This window comes from Manihot esculenta, chromosome 10 (genome assembly GCF_001659605.2).
Source record: "Manihot esculenta cultivar AM560-2 chromosome 10, M.esculenta_v8, whole genome shotgun sequence".
In the NCBI taxonomy this organism is placed as follows: Eukaryota; Viridiplantae; Streptophyta; class Magnoliopsida; order Malpighiales; family Euphorbiaceae; genus Manihot; species Manihot esculenta.
Window position 1 is genome coordinate 29,038,512 of NC_035170.2, and position 24,915 is coordinate 29,063,426.

The window sequence follows — 24,915 nt, forward strand, 5'->3', positions numbered from 1 at the left end:
AAAAAAAAGAAAGAAAGAGGAGAGGAGAGGAGTTGTGTGGTCCAATATTCCTTTAATGAGTCTTAAAAGCTCCTCTTTCTTCCACCCATATAAATTCTTTCCATACCCTTTTTATTTTACTAATATATCTAATTTAAATTAATTGCAACTTATTTTACTTCAATTTGATTGGATTATTCTAATTTAAAATTTTCTGGCCTAACATATTTCAATTCACATAAAATATAAAATAAAGAGTCAATCCGAAGTTATTTCCCCCCTATTTTTCTCCCTAATATGTTGATAATGAAAAGAAAGTAACTTTATAATCATTTTTATTTTCTTCCTTTTTCACTCTTTTATTTTCTTTTTCCTTGAAACGTTATCCAAACAAGGGCTAAAAGACAACCTTCTGTTTTCAATCATCACTTCGACTTACGCGAGTTGTTTCTCATGTGGTCGTGCTCCATAATTTATATCAAAGTAAGTTTTATCTCGTGAGACCTAATACACAAACATGTACGTTATAAATTAATTTTCATAGAAAAAACGTGTTTAGAGTTGTAAATACAAACGCATCAATAGAGAAATGGTCCAAGGAAAAGTTGGATAAGATGGAATGGAATAGCAGCATGAAGAAACTAAACAGCTAGGAAAATGGAAGTGGTACTAATTCTCAACAAAAAGCCATTATAAAAGAGAATCAGGTTCTGGCTTTCACTATTGTCATCCTTGCATTGTACACCCAACAAAATCCTCAATTGCACTTAATTTAGCTATAAATAGAATCTCTCTTCCAAAACTCAGGCATCTACTCTACTGGCTTTTTAGAACCAAGGGCAGATCAGAATAATGGTGGAAGCTATTCAGTTCTACAGATTTCATCAGTTAGTATTACAAGTACTACTGTGTTGATAAACCAATATGTAGTTGCAGCAATATCTGTTATAACTAGCTTGGTTTTACACTTGCAAGAAAAATCGCCCAAAATTTCTCCTTACCATCCACATTTCTGGTTAATATGGTAAGTTTTCAAAGGGAAGATGTATCTGATAAGTGATAAGCCTAACCTCTAAGAAAGATTGTGCTCATGAACTGCAGCTGAAATTATGTATATGTCTATCACAATTCTGCCCTGGATTCCTTGTCTTCTGTCGATAAGTCATCTGTCACCGAGGTCTGTGATGCATTGGGAGATGCAGGCTCTTGAGGATCCACTTCATCACCTAAGATTTTTGCAGTGAATTGTCTTGCCTCCGAGTCTAGATCTACCCATTCAGAAACTATTCTTTTTGCACCCTAAGAGAAGGGGAAATGAAAAATATAGAGCATTTTAAACAGGATAATATTAAGGCAATGTATGCCTGATCAGATAAACAAGTCATAGCTGAACAAAATTATGAAGTCACCTGAAGCTTGGGTTCCTTTGTCATTGGATTGTTGCAAAGATCAATAGTTTTTGCCTTGGATTTTGTGGCATTACCACACCATGATTCACACCACAACCATTCTTGGGGGAGCGAAAAGATGGGTACGTTATGCTGAGCATAATTCGGCAGATCCTGAAAACGGGAACAATATCTTAAATTGAAGGCGATATGCAAAATTGTCAAGCATCTTACAAAGACAAGTTATAGGTGCAATAATATCAACAAGAAAAAGAAGTAGCCATGGAGTTCATTACTTGATAGCATCATACTCAAAGCTCAAGGACAAGTCCAAATATAAACTTTAGACCAAACTCCATACCGAATATAATATACAATACAAGCCACAAATCAGAAGCAACAAGCAGAGAAACAAGAACGCAGTTACACCTAAGACGGGAGAAAAAAAGGTCCCAATAATTACTAGTCTAATGGAATTTATCTGAATATTTTAAGCAACGCATTGCAGACTGGGTATGTGGAAACTCCAAATTGCTAAGCTTCTATCTGAACAGCAGCTCAAGGATAATTTTCAAAAGTACATTCAGTATAACCATAAAAATCTGAAGAAGTATAACCTTCAAATTCTAGATGAAAGTTGTCTTAGGAAAAGCGAATTTAGCAGAGTCATCCCAGGATGTCCATAATAGCACAACAAAGCATAGTGTTAACTAGCCAAAAAAAGTGTAAAAAAAAACCGAGCAGATATAGCTATGTTTATTGCTACATCCACCGTTTATTTTACAAGACTTTGACAATGAAGTACCTTATTAATCTATCCATATGTTTTGTGTTTCCATGAGTCTACTGAATTTAACTCAAGTCCTTCAAAGTGAAGCAATATCAAGAAAAGTAAATGGCTTGAGAGCAGCATAGAAGTTACTTGCAAGCCGATCACAAAGCATGTAGCTGTCAATTGGTTGTTATAAAAAAAAAAATTCTGAAGCAAGCTCTCCTATCAAAACTCCTAGTGAAAAAACATTCTAAAGATAATTGTGGACCTCATGCATGAAAATGACAATCACTTGTAATACCCATAGCAGCCTTCCCACCCCCATATAGATTTCTTTTCTCTGCTCTTGCTCTCTGTAGTTAAAGAGCTTCCTCTCCTTCCTATTTGTTGACTCTATCCCAAATAACAAGTCCACAAAGCATCGAGACAAACTGGTTTGAGAGCAGCTATTCAACTCATTTTCCTCTATTCAGCTCTGGTTATGGCCAAAGTTTTGATATAGCTTTTGTAATATGAAATCAGTTACAACGCTTTATTCCACATCAGTTTTGGTATATGATCTACTTGCATATTGCTTCAACCCACTCTCTTTTTTTCTTTCTTTTTTCCTTTTTCACTTCAGCACACAGCCATAAGAGTATATTGTGCATGGATAAAATATTTGAGTTGCATCTTAATTCTTAACCTTTACCAAAATGTACTTATCCCATCTATGAGCTGTTTCCATGAGACCATGTTAACATAACATCCTCATATGAAGACTACAAATTTTTATTAATGATAATTAAATCAATAAAAAATGGATGATGAAATAAAATAAAACATGCTGAGAAGAGACATTAAGCCAACGTCTTACTTGATCCAGATTGGAAAGACTATTTGGATCCTTGCTGAGAGTTTCATAGAAGACCCTAAGATTATCCCCAGCTGCAGTTTCTCGGAATTTCACCAAATCAACAACATATAAGGCACTGCATGGATTGCAGCAGATGTTAAGCCCTTAGTTGCCCAGAAAGAGTTAAATAGAACTCATGAAATTAGGAATGACACATTCATGAAAATGATTCTGTACCTTATATGGTAAGGTTTCCCCCGTAAATGTTCTTTCCAGAAACCCTATTCCAAAGCAAATAAGGGAACTAGTGAGCAAGAGGAGATTCAATAACGAACATCAAATGAATTCAAGCAGACATCAGTGGCAAACTAAACTTAAGTGATGCAAATTACTGAAGAAGAATAATAAAAGAAAGGTTTACTTGTCTCCAAAATCGATATCCATCCATATCCCTGTTGTTGTCACAGAAAGGTGTATATGCAAGAGGTCTTCCTTTTATGTCCATGTCATACAGCTCTCCCATGTCTGCTCGAACAACCTGATCCGCATCAACAAATATAACCTGCACATGGATACATTGATGTGTGTTATGCAAATATCTAATAAAGATTCACATAAATGAAAGAATGATGAACATATAAAGACACCAATACCTTCTCCAAAGAGAGAGGAAAGATAACATCAAGGAATAAAATTTTATAAGCCCAAATAATTCGTTGTTTTTCCTTCTGCTTATGCAACCAAGAAGGCCATTTATAGGTGATAAGTTCATATTCAAAACCATATTCTTGTGCCATGTGTGGAATCACATCCTGCATGTTTATAAACAGACAAAGATCATGAGCAAGTTAAACTGCAAAATATAAAAGAAAAATGTGAATAAGTTTTACCTTAAATTGAGGAGAAAGGTAATTCTTTATAAACCAAAATTTTACAGGACGATGGGTATTCTTCAAGACACTTAGAATCATGATTTTCAGGAACCGCTCATATCTGCCAACCCCCAAAACAAATTACATTAACATACAACAAATTCTGCATTTTGAGATGTACACACAAGCAAGTGCTTGCATGTACACAAATGCATGCATCCATGAGAGAATGGATGAATGGATAAGATATAGTGACACGAAGGATGGAGACGAAGCCCCCAATTAAAAGAATTTGGGTGCAATTTTAGAAATTACAATCTTCATTTTCCCAATAACAAATTTGCCATTATCTGTCTATTATCATGTGCCTAGGAGTTAATATAATTCCTCCACATGAAACATGGCATAGCTAGCAACCTGTATATGCACCTAAAAACAAGCAATTTCTATCTGCAAGTAAGTTGCACAAAAATGAATGTGAAAGGACCCTGTTTGTTGATAGCATAGAGTTAAGCCCTTGTGACATAATCACCGTAGAAATATATCTACAGGTACTCGACATTGATGGGAAAACTAGAAGCTCGTTTTTCATATGATCATATCTAATCTTCCAGTTTTAGCTCCAACTAACTCAGTTAAGAAGAATAAATGCTTTCGTCCTCTATTCTGTATTTACTTCCTTAATCCTCCATGATGTGAATCAAGAATGGCTTAAGTAGAAATCAGCAACAAATCAGACGTAGAGAACAATTGAGAAAAAGAAAAGGCACACTTACAGATGTCCAGAAGCAATAGAAAAAATATTAATTGGCTTTCCTTGCCGGCCACCCTTCCTACGCTCCTGAGGAGAAAATGTGAAACTAAGCAATACCCTAAAAGCATATCAAATAAAATAAATGCGCGAGATATCCCCAGTTCCAGAAGAGCATGTGATCACAAATTCTTTATATCTCAAATGAGAATTCAAGAGCTAATTCACATGACTAAAGATAATCATCTATAGCTAAAAAAAGAGCATTAGTGTTGCAAGTTTGAGAATATGCAATTAAAGAAAACTGCTTGAATTTCCTAAAGAACATTAGCCTGAGGTACATTATCAAGACAACTTAATTATCATATTATTCTCCATGTTTTCTGCTCCAGCTTCCGATACATATGAATTCTAAGTACAAACAGCCCAAAATTAAAGCATAAAATTCAAGAAACAATGATAAGGAATTAAATGTATATCACTACGTGATAGAGAGATGATCCAATGCATACTCAGAAAATTTTTGGAAACAACAGTAGCAAATTGTAACACTCCTCAAGCAGCATATATTAATGCAACAGTGCGACTAACAAATTATATCACTAAACATAGCCTATGTAATTTACCAAATTGTTCTGAAGGATTTGAAACAAGAATTTATGGATTCACATGAGAGAGAGAGAGAGAGAGAGAGAGAGAGAGAGAGAGAGAGAGTATTTAAAAAATAACTCACCGTTAATGTGTTCTCATCCTTCTTGGCTTGTCCACTACCACCGATAAAACCAGCAGCCCATTTCAAAAGGTTAGAGTTCCAGTGATTATGAGTACCCTATAAAATTAAGACAAAAAAGGGTTTTCAGGCCACAATTTCTTAACTTCATAAACCTGGAACTTGTCAGTTCACTTTGCACCAGCCATGTTAGCCACTAGTTTTAAGAACTCACTCTTTTTTTCCTATGAGAATGGTTATCATCATCACTAGAAACCAGCAATTTCTCATGCTCCATGCCTTTTTTCTTTGCCACTTCCAAATGAACTACTTTTCCCCTTAAATCATTTATGGTGATACGTTTTGACAAAATTTTGTCAAGGCTTCCACCTCCATCTTCCTTCAGAACATAAAGATCAGAGCTTCGACCTGGAGCAAGTTGAAGGTACCATACTCCAGGAGAGACTTTCATTTGCCAATAACCCAAATTGGCCATCACAATAGTATCAACTAAGTGGGGCATACTCTTAGTTCCAAGAATCAGCTGAAGGCCTCGAGGAGGATCTTGATCTTTCTCAGAACAATGACCTATATCAAAAGGTATATTAATATGAAAGTACCTAATTGATAAATAATGACCCTTTTTCTGAACTGATACATAATGACTTATTTGAATTATAAGTATGAACTTTCTCCCCATTCATTACACTAAAATTACATGAAACCAAAATCATACAGCTCTCAAAGAAACAAAATCTCTCACCAGTAAGAACAAGAGCTTCAAGTTCAAATACTGCCTGCAATGTCCTTGTGTCTCCCAAGTTCTCAAGTAAAATGTTATCCAAGTCATGGCTGAAACATTTGATGAGAGCAGAAACAAAAATAATAAGCCACAAAGGCAGTATACAATATTTCTGATGATAAAGTTAACCTCCAAACCTTTTGCATAATATGTCTAAATAGGAAAATATAACCAGTTATCAGAATGCATCTGATGAGAGAAGGAACATACACAGCAATAGTAGGCTCAACAAGCCATGGGTCAGGAACATCAAGATTCATGGTAAGCGTTTTTGAAAGTGGCATATTTGCAAAAAAAGCTTTAGGGCCATTGACTGTGTAATCAATACTGCTGAAGTCATCCTGAAAAGTCATAAAACAACTAAGACACCAGTCCCAGAAACCGAATACTAATGTATTTTTTAAATCAGATGTATACCATGGTCGGTATTACATATCTGTAGAAATTCTTCAAAGGAAGATCAACAAGAGAACTCTGCCAGAAAATCATAAACTTATTAGTTCCTCAATGCAAATAAAGAACCCAAGTTACTTGTTGAAGTCAGTTGCAGGATGAAGTATGTGAACTTCAGTGAATATGTCCTAAGTGATGCAAGCCAGTGGCTCAGCCAGTAGCTACTAACTAGACACAAATCACGGGAAAAAAGAGTTCTGCATAAATTACAGGAAAAGAGAAATAATAAGACACATCAAATGAGAAATAAAAAAGACAAGGTCAACTGTTGAGTTAGGTCCGCCACAAATTGTAAGTATCCAAAATATATGCACAGAGTAGTACTTCAGCGTTCATACATGAATTGGCTGCTTCTAACCACAGGGTTCATCAAGCAAAAAGCTTCCCAATCCAAATCAGAGTTAGACAGTAAATATGGGAACATCTTTCTTCATAACAAAAGAAACATTTAAGGCAAAAGAATTATCATTTTGTTTGAGCAAAAATAGAATCTTCGACTTAATCAGGCCAGTCATCAAAGTAATGGGCCTCTTATTGGCTTGATTATATCCATACCCTTAAGCAGAAAATCAATCCAAATATTAAAAATGTTTCTAAATTAGTAGCACACCTCAAATTTGCAATCACCCAATTTATATCTTCTTTTGCCTTTTGAAATTGTTCAGCTTTACGGCATGCTTAAAACAATTTCTTCACATACTACTTTTAAAACCAATATCACATGGATGTCACTTGTACTAATTTAAGCTAGATACTTTTATTATCTCTTTCTTTTTATTCTTTGGCTGCAGGAACTTGGGTTTCTCTTTTATAAGGTAATATACAATATATGCTTAAAGATGAGTCTAATTTTTCTGTAGTTGCTTGCTTCACTAGACAGCAATTCATTTCTCTATAGAAAGAAAAACATTGAGAAAAAAGAAAGGAGAATACAACATAAAGCTCAAGCAATCCTCATGAACAACTCAACTGTAAACGAGAACCAAAGAAAAAAGCTAAACACCCTGCCACAAAGATGGATAACAACTGCGGCTAATTTTCATCCTTAGTCACTAAACTTTAGTCCCTGATCCATTGCCGTCGCTAAATTTCAATTTATTTCAAAAAAGTCATCAACGTTTAAACATTTGTATGGAATAGTCACTCAGGTGAGATTCAGGTTAATTTTTCGATTATGGGGCTTATCCTACCTATGTGGCTTAAAACAATAATAATAAAAAATTCATTTACCACATAAAATAGAAAGGGAAAAAAATATCTTTTTGGCCACTTAAATAAACTTATAAAGAACTCTCTATCTTATGCTTCTTCACTAGAAATTATAAAAAACCCACTGAAATAAAAGTCTCCCAAAAAAATCCAATGAAGCATAAAAAAAGTGAAGAATGAGTCTTTTTATTTTTTTAAACTATTCAATTTAAATCTTTTTATTTGTTTTCAATGAAAAAACTAAAAAATGTATTTATTTTTTATTAATTAAAATTTAATTCATTGAAAATACTACAAAATTACCTATTTTAAAAAATACTTTAACATTATCTTCAATTATAAAAATTACCTATTGTAAAAGTAGTAATAACTATTGCCATTGAACTCTCCTTAATTTCATTAATACAGTTTTTTTTTCTTTTTTTTTTCTTTTCTCTTCCTAAAAAACTTATAGGACTACATTTTTTTTAATCTCATCAAATTCTAAAAAAAAAAATACACTAATGCAAGTTGTTTTTATATGATACTTGCTACTAAATCTCATATTTTATGATATCTATACATCTTTTTTATATTTATTTTGTATATTTGAGTGAGTAGTTTGCAAGTACCTTTTTTTATAAAATTAAGTAAAGATTTTTCTAATTAAAAATATATGATAGAAAATATAATCTAATAATTAATCTATAATTATTATTTTTTAATAAGATAATTGTATAATTAAAAATAATAAATATATATTATTAATGTTTTGTATTGTTATATATAAACTACAAATATAAAAATATATTTGGTTTCCAGGTAGAGCCCCAATCAGCAAAATTCAAAAATTTAGAGACTTAGAGATTGTAGTAGCTAAAAAAAAAAAATCTTTATTATTATTTTAAACCACGTAGGATAGGCCACATATGCGCCTCACCGGAAATCCACTGACATCTCACCTGGGTGACTATTTCAAGAAAGTATTTAATTGTTGATAGCTTTTTTAAAATAAATTAAAGTTCAGTGACCGCAATAAATAATGACTAGGTTCAATGGGTGAAAATTACCCTAACAACCTCTCCTCAAGAGCTCTAGGAGCATATGCCACATGGAAGCCAAAAAAACACCATCTTGTCTCACAACAAACCAAAGGATAATCTCTGAATCTGAAGCAACCCTTTGATCCAAATAGAAAGACAAAAGTTGCCATTTGAGATCTGATATGAAGTGTTATCATGTTAGATCTATAGAGTGAATAAATATGCAAACTGCTGTGCGGACTGTGGGTTGGTTGACCTCCAATTAGAAAACTCTCTTCTAACTTCTCTATTTCCTAATACCAGCAGCTGGTTACAAAGAATAAGAAATAACACAGGAAGAGAGGAGGATACTGAGAGTTTTGACTCACCATAGGGTTTAGTACAATTCTCATGCTTGGTTGAATATATTGCCTTAGAACTCTAAGCAGTGCGGCTACCTTCTGACCAATTGGACTTAAAGGATCAACTACAGCATCAACATGAACAGTGGAATTTTCATTTTCTACAATAACAGCACTGCACCAATACAGGAAAAGGATTAGATTTAAGAGCAACAAATTGTTGAAACCTGAACTGAGAGATACCAAACCAAATGAAGCTAGAGATAGACAAGAATATACAGCAAAATCAACAACAAATTTTGCCAAAAATAGAATATGGAACCTTAAATTATTAATCATTTAGTAAATATCATTTTCAATAATAATGCACTGCACCAATACAGGAAAGGCATTAGAACTAAAGAGCAATAAATATTGAAACTCTGAATTGAGAGATACCAAACCAATGAAGCTTTAGAGAAATTGGAACATAAAGCAAAATAAACAGAAAGTTTTGCCCAAATAGAATTTGGAAACTTAAATTATTAATTATTTAATAAATAAAATATTGCAGCCTCCGAAGTCATAACATATTATCGTGGTCCGTATTATACCTATTACAAACAAGCAACTGATATTTGCTATTGAAATTGTGCACTAATAATACTAATTTCTTCCCCAGCATTGGTAGTAAATGAGAGGATATCAATGAGATACTTGTGACAAAAGGTGGTCAGTGATATAAATCCCTGGATTAATATCATTTTCTTCTTTCTCAAAAATGCAATTTCAGAATTGGAGGAATAGACATTGAGTGTTCTCTTTACAATCAAAGAAGATACAATCCAGACTAGACAACTAATAGACAAAGATACAGTAAAATTGGAAAAGAGATGAAGTAAAAATTGTAAAAGCAACACTAATCCTTCACCCCTACAGAAAAAAGCGGAAAAATAAATCACCATGATAGGAATTATGATCTCTTACCTATGTTCTGCACTCAAAATCTCAAAACGAGCACTTTCAGAACTTCGATCCCTCAAAGCCATTGAAGATGAAACAGACATAACAATGTCACTAACAAATTTGCTGCATGTGAAATTAGTAAAATCAACATAAATGTTCCATTCTAACTCAATAGATAAGATGTTGAAAATCTGCATAATGTCATCTGAATGGATGAAATCAACTAACTTCTCAAACAAACTGGAAAAATGAATCTTTGTCAAGGATAAAAGGACTTCCTAGGGAATAATAATAATAATAATAATAATACAGAAATGGCCAATAAAGAATGGGAAAAGGAAAGATTGATGTTAGGAGCTATATATCTAGCGTGAAAAAGGGAATTAATTAGAAGCCTTGTTTGTCCTAGTCCCTATCTATTTACATGCCAATACAGCAAAATAATTGAAGAACCTAGAAAGAATTTATATTGGAATTTTGACTGAAGATGCTAAATTCAGTAGAAAAGCAACACAAGAGGGGGCAAGATGGCCCAGACCAGAGGAAATTTCAAGACTATATTTGGCTTGAAGAAACATTGTACCAAGTATGAAATCCATTGAGAAGAATGGGACACAGGAAGAAATAAAGAAACCCTTAGTACGGAGTGGAAAATGGGTAAGGAGCAAGGATCATGACAACTTCAATACACGATCCAAACCATTCACCTTGAAGTAGGTATAATACAGCAAGTTTGAAAGAAATTGAGTGATGAGACTGTTTGACCCCTGTTTCCATAATATTTCCTTGGACAAAGACAAGGATGGATCATGGAATCTATACAAGTAATCTCCTTCCCACTAACTTGGGCACTCACTTGGGGTACCACTATCAGATAGAAAATATAAAGATACAAGCACTCTATAAGGATTTGGGAAAAAGAATAATTTCATTACAATTCCACCAAATTAACTTTTTTTCAACCCAGATAGAATTTGAACTACACTCACAAAGGATAGACATAAAGGCACCTATCCTCAACACTATAGGCTGTGTTTTATGCTTACAACCCCAGAAATGCGCTCCCACCCCTAAACCAGGGTTTCTCATCCTGACTCATATCCCACATCAGCACTGCATAGCAAAGATCCTTGGTATATTTGTGAAGCCAATGAACAATAAAGCATCTCCAGCTAGCACTCTTTGGTGAGAGACCCCTGGTGTTAAACTTCCTACCCATTAAATACATAATTGATAATACAATATTCCCCCTTCGGCTACTTGTTGAATAAAGTTATTTAAAGAAACCAAAAAAGAGGGAATCCAAGTCCAGGGCTTCTGTGTTTTGGGGATACAAATAAAGGACCAGAAAACCAACAAACCTTGTTAGCACATCTGGATCTATGTCCTGCCATTGTACTTCTTCAATAATTTCTGCTATGTGCTTTATTCTTTGCTTAAATTCCACAGACTCCAGCAGATTTAGATCATGCGTCAAAAAGGTCTCTTCATTATTCAGAACTGTCACCTGTCCAATACCAAATGTACATGTTAAAACAAAAGTAACAGAACAAACATTAATGGACTTGAATCAAATTTAGAAATACTGTAGTGCTAAACAAATATCATCAGTAAATAAATACTGAGAAATTGATCCAATAAAACTAGCATTTCTTATGTTTTACAGAGCCAAATAAAGACTAACCCTTCCATTAGTAATTACTGCATTAACACCTGCCTCAAGCCCTAGTTGCCTGTACAAAAATTGCACAACCTGTATATCACATAGTAATCGTCAGCAATGACTTTTTGTGATCATCAGAAGTGCAAATTGCTCACTGCAAATCAGTCTATCAACTAACCATAAACTCTATAATGAACAACTCCAAAAAAAAAAAAAATAAAAAATAAAGAAATGCAAATAAAACAAAGAGTTTGTGAGAAGCTGCAATAAAATTTACCATTACAACAAACACAAGATAATATTTAGCAGAATCAAACAGTAAATCAATTTTAGCGGTCAAATTCAAACAGTCATCAGTACAAATGATCAGGAAATTTATAGTCATATACCTTATTCAAACGTTTTCTCATTATGTCAACAGAAAATTCAGGAAGATCAGATTTGTAGGCCTTCAGTGACAGTTCATTTGCTACAGCCAGCTCATAGACCTTGTCTGTAAATGCTATGCTTTCAGCTGCTACAGAAGGTGCAAGGATGTAATTTTGCTCATAGAACAAGCACAGATGATCCAAAAAGTTCAGCACACTCTTTTTATGACTGCAATAAACCATAAAGCAAGGGATCATACGGTTACATCAAGCATATACCTAATTCATGCAGTCAAAATGAGTTTCTGGAGAAACAAAATCAGTAAGAATTTACAAACCTATAAGATGACACAGTAATTTCAAAAGCCTTCATGAAAAGAAGAGCAGGTAAATCAGCATCATGGTCGGCACTGAATATAACACCCAATCGACCAACTTTTGACCCACGAATCTACAGCATAATGAATACATCAGAAGCATATCAATGGCAGTGACAGTGGTTGGAAACAAAGATGTAGCAGCAGTAAACTGCAATAAGGCAAAGTGGACAGGTAGAGATTTAGGATCATTAATCATGAAGAACAACCAGATAAAGAATTCCTTCACGAAGCAACTTTATCCCTCTGACTGTTGTGATGTCAACAACTAGAAGTTGAGTTACTGGCTTCAAGTCATCTATTGCTGCAACAGTTAGATCATAAACAAGTCATACTGCAATAACTAAGAAAATTGTCAGCAGAATGTCACTTTTCTAAAAATAATTCTGCTTACTGTCAGGAGAATGCAAGTAGCTAATATCGTTAATCACAGACTCCTCTTCAAGAATTGATGAACTCAGGGAAATAAACCTGGGTTTGGCCTTGCCTTCAGCAACGATCTGAATGTAAATATCAGCAAGATATAAGTTATATAAAACCAATTGGAAAACTATAATCAAGTAATGAGGAAAACAGTAATCAAGTAATGAAATCCTAGAATGACTTACTTGAGGATTATAGCGGCTAATACTGCTTTCTGACAAAAATTTGTCTAAAATATCCGTATGAGAATTGATGTGTCCATAGTAAACTTGCTCTTGTATTCTAGGAAGCTCATCATTCATGGCATTCATAAGAGCATCCTGTGCAAAGTGAAACCAAAATATTTCATGAGCAGGCATAAGGATTCCATGACATTGAGACAATGGTCAAACAAAATTACAGAATGGCACCACAATGGCATGCAATTAAAAGATCAAGGACACAAAAATATATAAACATATAGGTCAACTCAATGACAGAAAATCTTAGCATAAACCAAATGTAAACTAAAATCATATATTCACATACTTAAAAGGAAAATTTTATTTCAATATCCCATGCAAATAGTGTCTCGGCAATTACTATACTTCCTTCAAACTAAGTTATCCATCTAAAAGTTATTCCCACTGTATAAGGATCTACACAGAATTTCACATGATACAAAACTATAGTTACAAGCTCAGAAACGAAAGAGCAGTTGTAAACTTGTAATAGAAAAGCAGAAGCATTACCTCACTAGAATCAAAAACAAGACCGTTCAACAAGAGACAAGTCTTCAGTTTGTACAAACCCAGCTTAAAAACTGACATGGAGCTCTCTTCTGACAACTCATTATAAGTTTTCTCCTTTTCCAGTTTTAGCAATATATCTTGAGGTGGAGACGTCACTTTTGGTCTAAAGAAAGAAAAAAGGGAATACTTATTGAAAAGGTCATACATATTATGCAATTTACCATAAAAAGCCATTTAAAAACTTACAGAACTGTTTCAACAAATGCTCCTTCCACATGTTGCATCTCAGGAGAATCATCTGCAGACTCTGCTGATTCCATGCGTAACCTATTTATCTGTCACATATGCATATGGAATAACGTCTCTTTAGACAAATTGAAACTTTAACAACAGCCATGTCACTACACAAGAAGAATTTCAATTTATCTGTCACATCCCTATGCAAAGGCTATTGGTCAGCATTAAGTGCTGATTTAGGGTTTCCTAAGAGGGTTTTAAAATTGAAACCCTAACTGAAAGAATTAACAAGAGAGCTGAGAAAGAATAGGGATTAGGAAATAGAAGAGAATTAGAGACAAAATAGGAGGGAAGAGAGACAGTATTATTACTCAATGATCTGGAATGCTTTAGACTTCTTGAGCTAACTTTTATACTCTGTTAACAGAATAACTCTCTTAAACAAAGTAACTACCCGCACCCAACTTACCTCCAAATTCAACTAACTTTCCCTCCATTACTCATAATTCCATCTTTCTTAAATCTCTTCCTCTTATATGTAAGAGAGGAATCATCTAATAGTTAGTGCTAACATTTATCACGTCGCAATGAAGGAACAACCTCCAGTTCTCAAACTAATACATCTGCCTTCAGCAGTTGGATTTTCACCAATACTCTACTGGGAATTCGTATCAAGCAACTAATGTTCCAACAAACGTTAGAAATAAATGTATGCCAAAGAATGAAGAACTCTTACATTGCCTAGAAACTGGAAAGCTGTTTTAATTCCATAGTTTTCCTTGATATAAATGAAAAGACGTATGGTCTGCAAAACAAATTGTCAAGAATGAAACTCATTAGCAGCCAGAAGTGAGCAATCAAAGAGGCAAGAATGTAGCTTGAGGAGCAGACAGTTCAAGAATGAGAGCTGTGAATAAAACATCATAAAGACGTGCAAAAGGAAAATGAAGAAATACCAAGCTAGATATATCCTCCTTTTGACTCTCATTCTCCACAGCAGATAAATGGACATCACCACCACCCACTTCAACTTTCTTGATAAACTTTGAAGAATACAGAATCAACCCAAATCTCATCGGAAAGTTGTTCTCGTACAAGGATATAATCATATCAACGCACTGCAGAATTGCAGCAGCAAACATTATGCAAAGTTGTCAGTAACACAATTGAGGTGCTAATTATTGATGGCAGGGGAAAGGGGGAGGAAGGAAGTGAAAGAAAATAACTTGCCTCAAGACCATAACTGGTGGCTGGATCAAGAACATAAACTGCATGGAACAAGTTCTTGCGGATGTACCGTAGTTGCCCAGGAAAGACAGGCATCAAAATCTGTACAAAGAATTACAAAAAGCAATAGTTTCAAGGAATTTGGACTAACTAAACCACCAGTCTCAAGAGGAAAAATTTTGCAGAGAAAAGTAACTTACCTCATTTATATTGCTTCGCCATCTCTTATACATAGCATCCTCCTCCAAGTTATTGAGATAATGAACATAAGCTGATCGAAAATCAACACGGAACATATTTGACTCCTGAGGAGACATAGTTGACAAGAGTTTCCGGATCGCACTATGAGGAACCTAAAGGATTAGCAGCACCAACTCTTTAATATAATTAGGGAAATTTTGAAATTAATTGCAAGAGACTACAATCCATCCTGACACATTAAATCCATTCTAGAACCTACAAAGTAAGCATCAATAATTATTTTTTTTAACTCTAGCATTTTTTCATGTAAACAAGTGCAATGAAGACTTGACTGTCATGTATGTCATCTACAGTTTCAATGCCAAACACCCCTGGAACTTATCGCAATATGTTGATTTGTCAGTATGTGAAAAGATAAGTAATTAACTAGTAAAATACAGCATCCTCTAATTTCATACTTTACTTATTTTGGCAGCAACTTGAAGGACATTTCAAATTAGGGAAGTCATTTTATTCACACAAAAAATTTAGGCCAATTTCAAGCGCAAATCTTAAGGTGGAGGCTTCACCTTTGGTCTAGTCAAGCACAATTTGATGGATATTCCCAACTATCCAGATCCTTTTTTTCTAACTTTTTGCATAGAACTGTTCATGCTTGGTACTATATAAACATACACACACAATATGTTTCTTTATATTTCATCTGGGTGCTCATCACCTATACTATTTGATAGAGATCCATCTCATATTTCAATTTTTTGACTAAGAATTCTTATTTTAGGAAAACAGATATATTAGGAGATTTCATGTTAGTTAAGATAATATCATATTAATTAACATATTCGGCAGATGAAGAAAGGGTAGACCTTGAGTGATGTGGTGAAGAATAGTGAATAAGAATTTTGCAGCATTAGACCTTGCTGAATATGGAAGAAAAGGCTATAGCAGATTCAAATTAATTAGGGTTTAAAAGCTTACTTGACTTAAATATTAGGATCATTGGCAAAATATTTACACCAACTAGGAGGTTTTCATATTCCAATTGCATTTTCTTTTATTATTTTTTGATCAGTTGGTGCTCCTTATAAGGGTATCCTAATATGTTATTGAGGAGATTATGAATTTGTATTAAAATATGGACTTCTCCTAGACTCCTACTCCCACAGCTTTCAGTGCCTTCTTTGCTCCTTCTGCATCACTATTCCAACTAACAAACGACTTAGCATCATTCACCTTCAGTTTTGAAAACTGATCAGCCAATAACAGCTCCTGCTGGACCATGTCTACCAACCTAAAAAGAAAAGCATGAAAATAAAAAGTTACAAATTACATAAGTAATGTTAGTGAAGAGATCCAAATGAAAAAAAAAAAGGTCAATGCCAGAATAAAATGGCGGTTAAATTTATATGCAAGTGAAACAAAACATCTGGCTTGTGGAAAGACCAAAGTGTAAATAGCCTTTAGGATTACTTATGATGTCCTTATCTACCAACCAGATGCTATTTAACATTAGATGATATAGCAAACTGAGCACACGGATCCAGGATAGACTTTTAGGGGCCAAGAAATTCAACTCAATAAGGTTGTCAAGGATCTTCAAAGCAAACTGACTGCCACAGATTTTGTCCCTCATGCTTCGTCTTTCTAAAATTTTTATGTAAGTTAAGCCAGTTATCAAACTATGCAAAGTGCTGTTTTTCTTGGTTTGACTTATTTGGAAGTTGAAGCTCTTTTATTGATACATATTAAATTTGAGCAATAGCCTAAAGAAAATATAAAATTTAGGTGGTAAATGATGAACTAATAATCTAAAAATATAGTACTTACTGTGGAGTCAAAAAATTAAAGCCTAACCTCCTAAGTTTGCTAGCCTCAATTTTTAGCAAAGGACTGCAGGAAGTGCCATTGAGCAGCATCACTTAGAAGTGACATTTACTCTTGTTTCTCTTTCTCCCTCCCCTCCCCTTGCAATTATGAAATAATCACAAAAAGAAGGAAATTACCCTACATCATGGACATTGAAGAACAGCACGTAGAAATAATTATCTTGTTTATAATTACCCATGTATGCTAAACTATAGGCTAAGAAAAACAATAGCAAAAGCACAAGCCTTAAGACTAGAAAAGAATATCTTATTTAGAACAAAGGATGGCCACTAACTGTGGAACTAATATCCCAGAAGCTCATTTAAAGAGGTGGGGCAAAAACAGAAATAAAATCAAATAGCTTGTAGCCCAGTCCTGATTCCTGAAGTAAGCTGTAGCAGTTCAAAAGTATTCAAGTGTGATATTGGGCAAGGGCAGCAGTCAGAACTTTCAAATTTAGATGGAATAAAGAGAAAAAAAAAAAACAATAAATACATAGTTGGTAGGATCTTCAAGAAGAAAGAAAGGAAAGTCTAATGTGGGAAGAAGCATTACTGATAGAGGTCAATATCCTCGATATTGATTAAAGCACCATTCAGAGCCATTAAGGCCTTGCCCGGAGGAATCATTCGCTGGTTTGCTGTTATTTCATCTTTCACTGAATCACTAAGCTGAAAAATATCAACATTCAAGCAGTTTCATCAGAACAACCAACAGCAGATTCTCTTTGAATTACAATATCAATATATCAACTGTTATTTTATCCATATATATGAATCAAGTCCACATCATATCCCACATGATACACACCTTCGTACGAGACAAAGAAGAAACCACACTAGGAAAATTTTGATTGATTTCCTGCATTGACTGCAAAGGATCAGAGGCATGTATTATTCTTTGTGCTGTTTGATGTCCTAAATCTGTTGGAAAGGAAAACATCAGAGAAAGCCTGTTTATCTAAACCATCAAGAATAAAGCCTCAAATTGCCAATACCTTTTAGTTCCCAAACATCAAGTGTATCAGAGATTGTTGATGAAAGTAGATAGTCTCGGAAAGCCATTATCTCAGATGTAAACTCAGGTTTGCGTTCCTGCACATGAAAACATAAAAGAAATCATCATTACAATAAGTAAGCCAATTGCTAGTGCTTAGAAAATAATATGAACACAATAAATCATTGTGAGTCATTCAATATGCAAGATTTAGACACTTTGACAAATAGCTTCCACAAGCCATAGCAGAGCTTTAAGCATAAAAGAGGCAAATTTTTTTCACGAAAAGAAAAAAAAAAGAAAAATGAAAGAGTTAATCCAAGAAGGATAATAGAGAAGAGAAATGCAGTTTCCTTAAAGAGTAACTAGTGTCAAACTCACGCTAATATTTAACTTTAGATAACCAAACATGAAAAGAGAGAGAGAGAGAGAGAGAGATAGAGAGAGAGAGATCATATAGATATAGACATGGCAGTCATGGTGACCTAGTGCAACAGACCACAAACTAAGGGAATAAGTCCATGAGAAACAGTATGTTACTCACTCTTCACCAAGCATTTTCCAAGAATTCTCCTAGACACAAAATCACCTGATGTGTTCTACTCCATTAGAACTATTTCATTACCATAAATGTCCCCATGGTTTTGTCCCCTTAAATGACAAAATTTCCCTTTTATGTGGCCATAAGTTTCAAGCAATCTTGAAGTCAAAAAATATGTCTGCACGTGCACCTAATATTGAGCAATGCATAAATACATGAGCCATACACTCTTAAGTCCAATCACACCCATATGAGAAACCAACCTTTCCAAACCCAACAAAAAGACCAAAAATTTTAACAATAACATTTTATAAGAACTTTTTGTCACCATATTCAATCTCAAATATATCTACTATTTCCATTAAATGACTAACTACAAAAAGAACCTCCAAAATGAAATGCAGGACCAAATTGTTGCATCGGCTTTTGGAATCCACATTTCACTAATTTTCCTGTACCTGTTTCCCCTTTTCTTTTTTTGAAATTTCTTGCTTGGTTCACCTAAAATCTGGCACAACCCCACACCATGGTTTCAAAAAGTAGTCATTATTTAATGGATTTCGAATGCCCTGATACCATTGTCTTGGCACAGAACACGAGGATGCCATTAATTTACCAATACAACAGCCATTACCAAAATCAATGAGGCCCTTTTCAAGGATCACTTTTCCAGCTTCCTTTTGCGAGGATCCCCACTTCTTCAGTCACCATTGTCATGTTTTTAGAGTATTCTTCAAAATCCCCCAACACTCTAGCAATATAGGGGGGATTCAGCTTCCTTAGATTGATTTTAACTTAAAATTTCACATTTTGAGCTAGTATCAAGTGGTAACTTTAAATTATGATTTGATGTTTTTATTTGATGTATTTATTCCTGAATGCATTTTGCAAATTTATCAACTTCCTGAACATCTATTCCTCAAATGCATTCTGCATATTTAGAATTTGCTGCATCCATACATTATGCCTGAAACATCCCCTGCTTTAACAATTGGCAGTGAGCATGATTTCAATTCATGCTCCACACTTAGCACTTCAAATAATGCCCATGGCTACTACTTTGTGTCACATTCGTAGTTTTGGCTACTACTTTGTCACATTCGTAGTTTTGGCTACTATTTTGTCAGGTTCGTAGTTTTGGCCACTATTTTGTCTCCTTGTTAGTTTCAGTCTTAAAGTTTATATTACATTAATAAATCAAGATGATGAAGGCAGGTTTTTAGCCAAATATCATTCTTTCCTTACTCCATGTAACTGATAAAGCAAGTTACCCAATAATGGTTTACAAAATACAGGCCTAAAGTCTTTACTAATCAATTCTGCAAACTAAGGTCGGAGGAGCACACACCCTTCTCTAAATTGAAGAATCTTATTTCACAGTGCATTTTAACTTTTTAATACACTTGTTAAACCACACAAATTTATCTAGCTGAGTTTCATTACAACCAAACAGGCGTAAAACCCATAAATTCCCATGTGATTTCAAGGGGTTTCATTTACATTAGGCATGTTCATAATCAGGAAAAAGGTACACAAAGTCACAAACCCCACAAGCATGCAAGTCAAAATCTATGTTATCAATCATCAATAACAAAGTCAACTTCTCATCAAGACAAAAAAAAAAAATTAAAAAAAAAGGACCATGTTCATAATAGACCACTAATGCAATAAACTAAAATATATCTTATGTGAAAAACAATTCCAACTTATTGTAGGAATTTTCAGTTGCTAATAATAAATGCTAAACACAAATATCAAAAAATTTCAATGAACCAATAACAACAATCAATAGGTGAGCGACAACCCTAAAATAATAGAGAGGGGAGACCAGTGGACTGCAGAGTAGTCATGACTAGTAACAAGTAATAAAACCAAGTAAAATAACAATAACAATAATAGAGTATAAGCAACATTTGAGGACAACAAACCAGTATTTTGGAAAAAATGAACCCTCTAACTTCTTGGCTAAGATCTTCAGTCCGTGGATCTTCCAAAGTGACACCTGCAATCAAACCTCATGTTTTAAGGAAACAATCTTTCAACAGCAGAGTTATACAACATAAAACAAGAAGAATATTTGTACTAAGAACACAAAGGGCAGGAGTGTAAAGAAAACTACTACAGTCTTCTTTTTTTTTTTTTTTAAAGAAATGCTTACTGTAGATGAAACCCAAGCACAAACACATAATGCCCAAAGGAGAAGCAAAATAGTGGTTGGTCTCAAAAAGGATGAAGCTTCACATTTAGAGGTGAGCAGGATATAAAAAACAGTACACACAAAATAAGTTGGCTTTCTGACCTTTCTTAATAGCACTATCATCCATAGCCTTATATTCCATATTCTTCAATGCAAGTTCAACGCCATAACCACCCAAATTTAAGGAGTCCTTGGCACCAATAGCACCACAATTGCCAACTTTTTCTTCACATCCAGACGGTAAAACTGGCCTAACTACATATTTTATCCTCCCCTGAAATTTCGATGCAAATTATCAGCAAGTATTGAAAGAAAAACAGACACAGGCATCCTGGAAATTGTTAGGACATACATGCATCAATGTGCATATGGGAGACAACTTGCAAAAAATTGTATGTATCAGGATGTTCATGATTTTCCAGAAACGCTTCCTTCCTAATCTATCAGGAAAAAATTCAACTACTTGCAGCATTTTATATTTCAAAAGTGCAAAACTTTAACAGCATTAACTGGTAATTGCATCAGAACAATTAGGGATTTTAGCCTACATAATGACAAGAAGACATGCTCAAACCCAGAAATACAAGAAACTACTTCAGATGTTTGATAAGCAAATTGATACTAACTTTAGCAGTTAAAGTAGATATTCCTAGTCCACTTGGAAAAAACTGTGACCTAAGAAGCATAAGTCAGTTATTTGCAGGAAGAATCTGCACTAAGAAAAGCGATTTTATAAGTAGAATTAGGGAAAAACACCTATCGTTTTATTGTTCTCTGCAACTATACCCAGACTATAAGCGTCCAAATTTTAAGTAATTATAAATTGATCAAATACTCAAGCCATGATTTTCACAGTAGAACTAAATATTAAAGCAACCTCAACAACATGATTACTTATAGCAATCAAACTTTCAAAGAATACTAAATAATTAACTCAATGCAGCTATTGTCAGGATATTTGTTTGGAACTCATGCACAATGTCAGTGGTGGACATAACTCAGTTTAATGGTAAAAGTTACTTTTACCATGCAAATGGTTTACATCAAAGTAGCTTTATAAAAATTCACGTAGAATCCATCTGATATATTTCACAATTAAAAAGATAAATTTTGTGCCATTAGATAAATGAGAAATAATCCATAGATCATTCGAGTTCCCCAGTATTTGTTAATACCATACAGCCCTTTCCTATATCACTCTCCTCTAAAATAAAGGGCCCCATTCTATTTCTCTTTTTCTCTTTTATGTAAAACCATACAAAGAGAAGATTCCAATAATACAAGTATCAATATTCAACACTATCAGATCAGATATAACCAAGCCAAAGGAAAATGGAATAAGAAATTATAAAAGGATATTTGAAATATTCTATAACGCAGGTAATACAAAAAGATAGTTCAAATATACAATGTTCTAAAACAAAGTAATAGACCTGTCTAGCAGCTTCAACCAGTGTCACATGAAATTGCCTGAAACAATCACTTCCAAGAGCTCCATACAGAATAGCGACTGGACTTGTAGTATGAGAATCAAAATGGATGTGATCAAAATCAAATAGTTCGGGCTGCTGAAATGAGTCTCCTGCACTGTGTAACCAAGAAATAAGAAAATAAAATCAAGAGAACTTGTGCACAAGAAAAAGTACCAAACTCAAAAGAGATGGAGAACACCTAGAAAAAGATGACACTAATACTTACAGTTTAGCGGGGTTGTGAAGCCACAGTAGCAAGTCTGCAACATCAAAGAACAATGCTCCACCAGTATCCACCCAGCAACATTTTCCACCTGGGCTCTTAGGATTTATACCAACAAGCAAATGATCTGACCTTTTACTTTCATTTTCCTCATTTGATTCTGCAATTCCTCCACTATCATTGTTTGAAATACCATCATCAGAAAGAGGGAAAGAAGAAAGAGACTCCTCTGCTAATTGTCGGTAAAGCACCAATCTTGGGGATGCTGATCTCAGAATAAGAGAAAACTCAAAAAGTGATGCCAGTGGATCACTTAATAGTGTCCGTCCATGTTTCACAATTCTTGTGAGGCAACCTCTTGCTGTATGAGAGTCAGATTCATTCTCCTCTGCACGAAGCCAGACTTCAATGAACTCCCAATACAGATCTTTCCACTCCTTAGATATCAATTCACTATACCAAGAAACAAAATAAAATAATGTTTGTGCAGAATAACACTTTGCAAATTTAGAAAATTAGATTTAATAAATTAGAAAATGCAAGTAAAATAAACTTTATCACAAAATGTCACAAAATGGAAAGGCTCAAGAACACAGGATGATAGCTAAGCAACCCTACCCCCATACGGTACATTGGATAAAAGATCTAACATGTCTGAGAATTTACCTAGTAAAGGATAACTATTGTAAATTACAGGGAAAAAATGCTCCTCATAATTCAGATATAATTGCAGGCTGAGGCACTTGACGACCAAACTACTTGTTAAGTTTTGGTCGAGCCTAACTCACCCCTTGAGCAAAAGGAGTGCCTAAGGCCCTTGCACAATACCCCTATCCCAAACCGAGAGGCACATTACCCTATACACCTAGAACTTCACTTAGCATGAGATATTTAACGGAGGCTCAACATGGTGAGAGGCCCTTATCACATGTTAAATTTGAGCAAGACCTAACTCACTCCAAAAGCTAAATCAAGCTAAACCAAGGGGAGTAGTGCCTAAGGCACTCGCACATAGATGTGGATTCAACGCTACTATTTGAATTATGTGAAATGAACATAGACAAAAAACCTTTAGAGAACAGATCCAACAGCTAAAGTTGATTCCTTCCTAATGGGTTCAATCGTAATATAATTGTATCGTTTATTCCAATTCCAACATTTTTTCTATAAGGCGAATCGGCAGCTCATTCATTCCACTTCTACTTCAATAAAATGAAGTCATATACAAATGCAGATATTCAAGTCGTGGAAAAATAAAACAAGGAAATTTTGGATTGAAAATTCCTCCAGAACATTCACAAAAACAACCAATTCAACACTAAAACAGCTAAGAGACAACAGCCCAGTTCCAGATTCATCGAATAAAAAAAATCAAAGGCCACAAACAAAAATATACATTACATAAAGTTTTTATAAAAAAAACGAGCATACCCGGCTTCCAATAAAACAGGAGTACCCTCCCACTTAGCCCGAACAGCAACCTGCACGTTTTTGGGTCGTCGACTCTCGCCACAAACGGAAACAATCCCAGAAAAGCTCACACACAGCAGAATGATGAAAACACAAAAACCGGATCTGAAACGGGTTTCCATTGTGCTAGACATGAACGGGTCGAATAGGTTAAGGATCCAGCATTGATATTGATATAGAAAGACGAGAAAGAAAGCGAGAGACACAAAATGGCGAGTGAAAGAGAACAGGAGACGACTTCGATGCGAAAGGGCAGGAGACTGACAAATTGCGGCATTTTGGTCATTTTCTTGGAAGATTAGGACATTTTAGTAAATTTGTAGCCACGTCATTGTTTGACGTGGTGGCCAGTTATTGGATTAGGTTTTAACTTTATGAAATAACATTTTATTTTTAGAGTCAAATTTTTATTCACGTAACTTTTATTTTTATTTTTCGCTTTATTGTATAAAAAAATATAAATTTTTGTATTTATATAGTAAACTTAAAATATTAGATAATAAATTTAATTTTTCCATATTTATCTTAATTTTAATTATTAACTTCAATTGATTTTGATTAAATTTTTTAATTAATTTATCAGACTATATAAATTATTATTTTTAAAGCCTATTAGATAAAAGAATTTAAATATTTATATTAAGTATATTTATATTTTAAATTTTAAATTTTAAATAAAAAAATTAAATATTTTTAATTTATCACAATTTAATGTTGCTGAAACCAAAATAATAATATAGTCAAAATAGAGTTATATTGTGATTAGCTAAACTTTTGAAAAAGATAATGTGAGGTGGTGGGTATAGTCACTCTGACACTCCAATCAGTAAGGTGAAGAAAGGTGA

At 34.1% G+C, this 24,915-nt stretch overlaps 1 protein-coding gene across 1 annotated transcript; it reads right to left on the reverse strand.

Annotated features, from left to right (window-relative positions):
• Positions 1-643: 643 nt before the first annotated feature.
• Positions 644-24,323, reverse strand: LOC110624744 (UDP-glucose:glycoprotein glucosyltransferase). Its single transcript, XM_021770026.2, has 37 exons — positions 24,032-24,323; positions 22,604-23,053; positions 22,339-22,492; positions 21,008-21,179; positions 20,637-20,710; positions 18,169-18,265; positions 17,982-18,094; positions 17,727-17,842; positions 16,539-16,596; positions 15,305-15,457; positions 15,108-15,206; positions 14,834-14,995; positions 14,614-14,682; positions 13,887-13,975; positions 13,641-13,803; positions 13,095-13,229; positions 12,881-12,986; positions 12,696-12,790; positions 12,448-12,560; positions 12,131-12,338; positions 11,763-11,831; positions 11,440-11,585; positions 10,100-10,201; positions 9,161-9,308; positions 6,526-6,582; positions 6,319-6,449; positions 6,070-6,158; positions 5,542-5,894; positions 5,331-5,426; positions 4,623-4,687; positions 3,865-3,967; positions 3,628-3,786; positions 3,396-3,536; positions 3,212-3,255; positions 2,996-3,110; positions 1,389-1,541; positions 644-1,278 (listed from the first exon to the last, which is right to left on the reverse strand). Exons 1-37 carry the CDS (start codon positions 24,202-24,204, stop codon positions 1,102-1,104), a joined length of 4,947 nt encoding a protein of 1,648 aa, XP_021625718.1. The 5' UTR covers positions 24,205-24,323; the 3' UTR covers positions 644-1,101.
• Between the last annotated feature and the right edge of the window lie 592 nt (positions 24,324-24,915).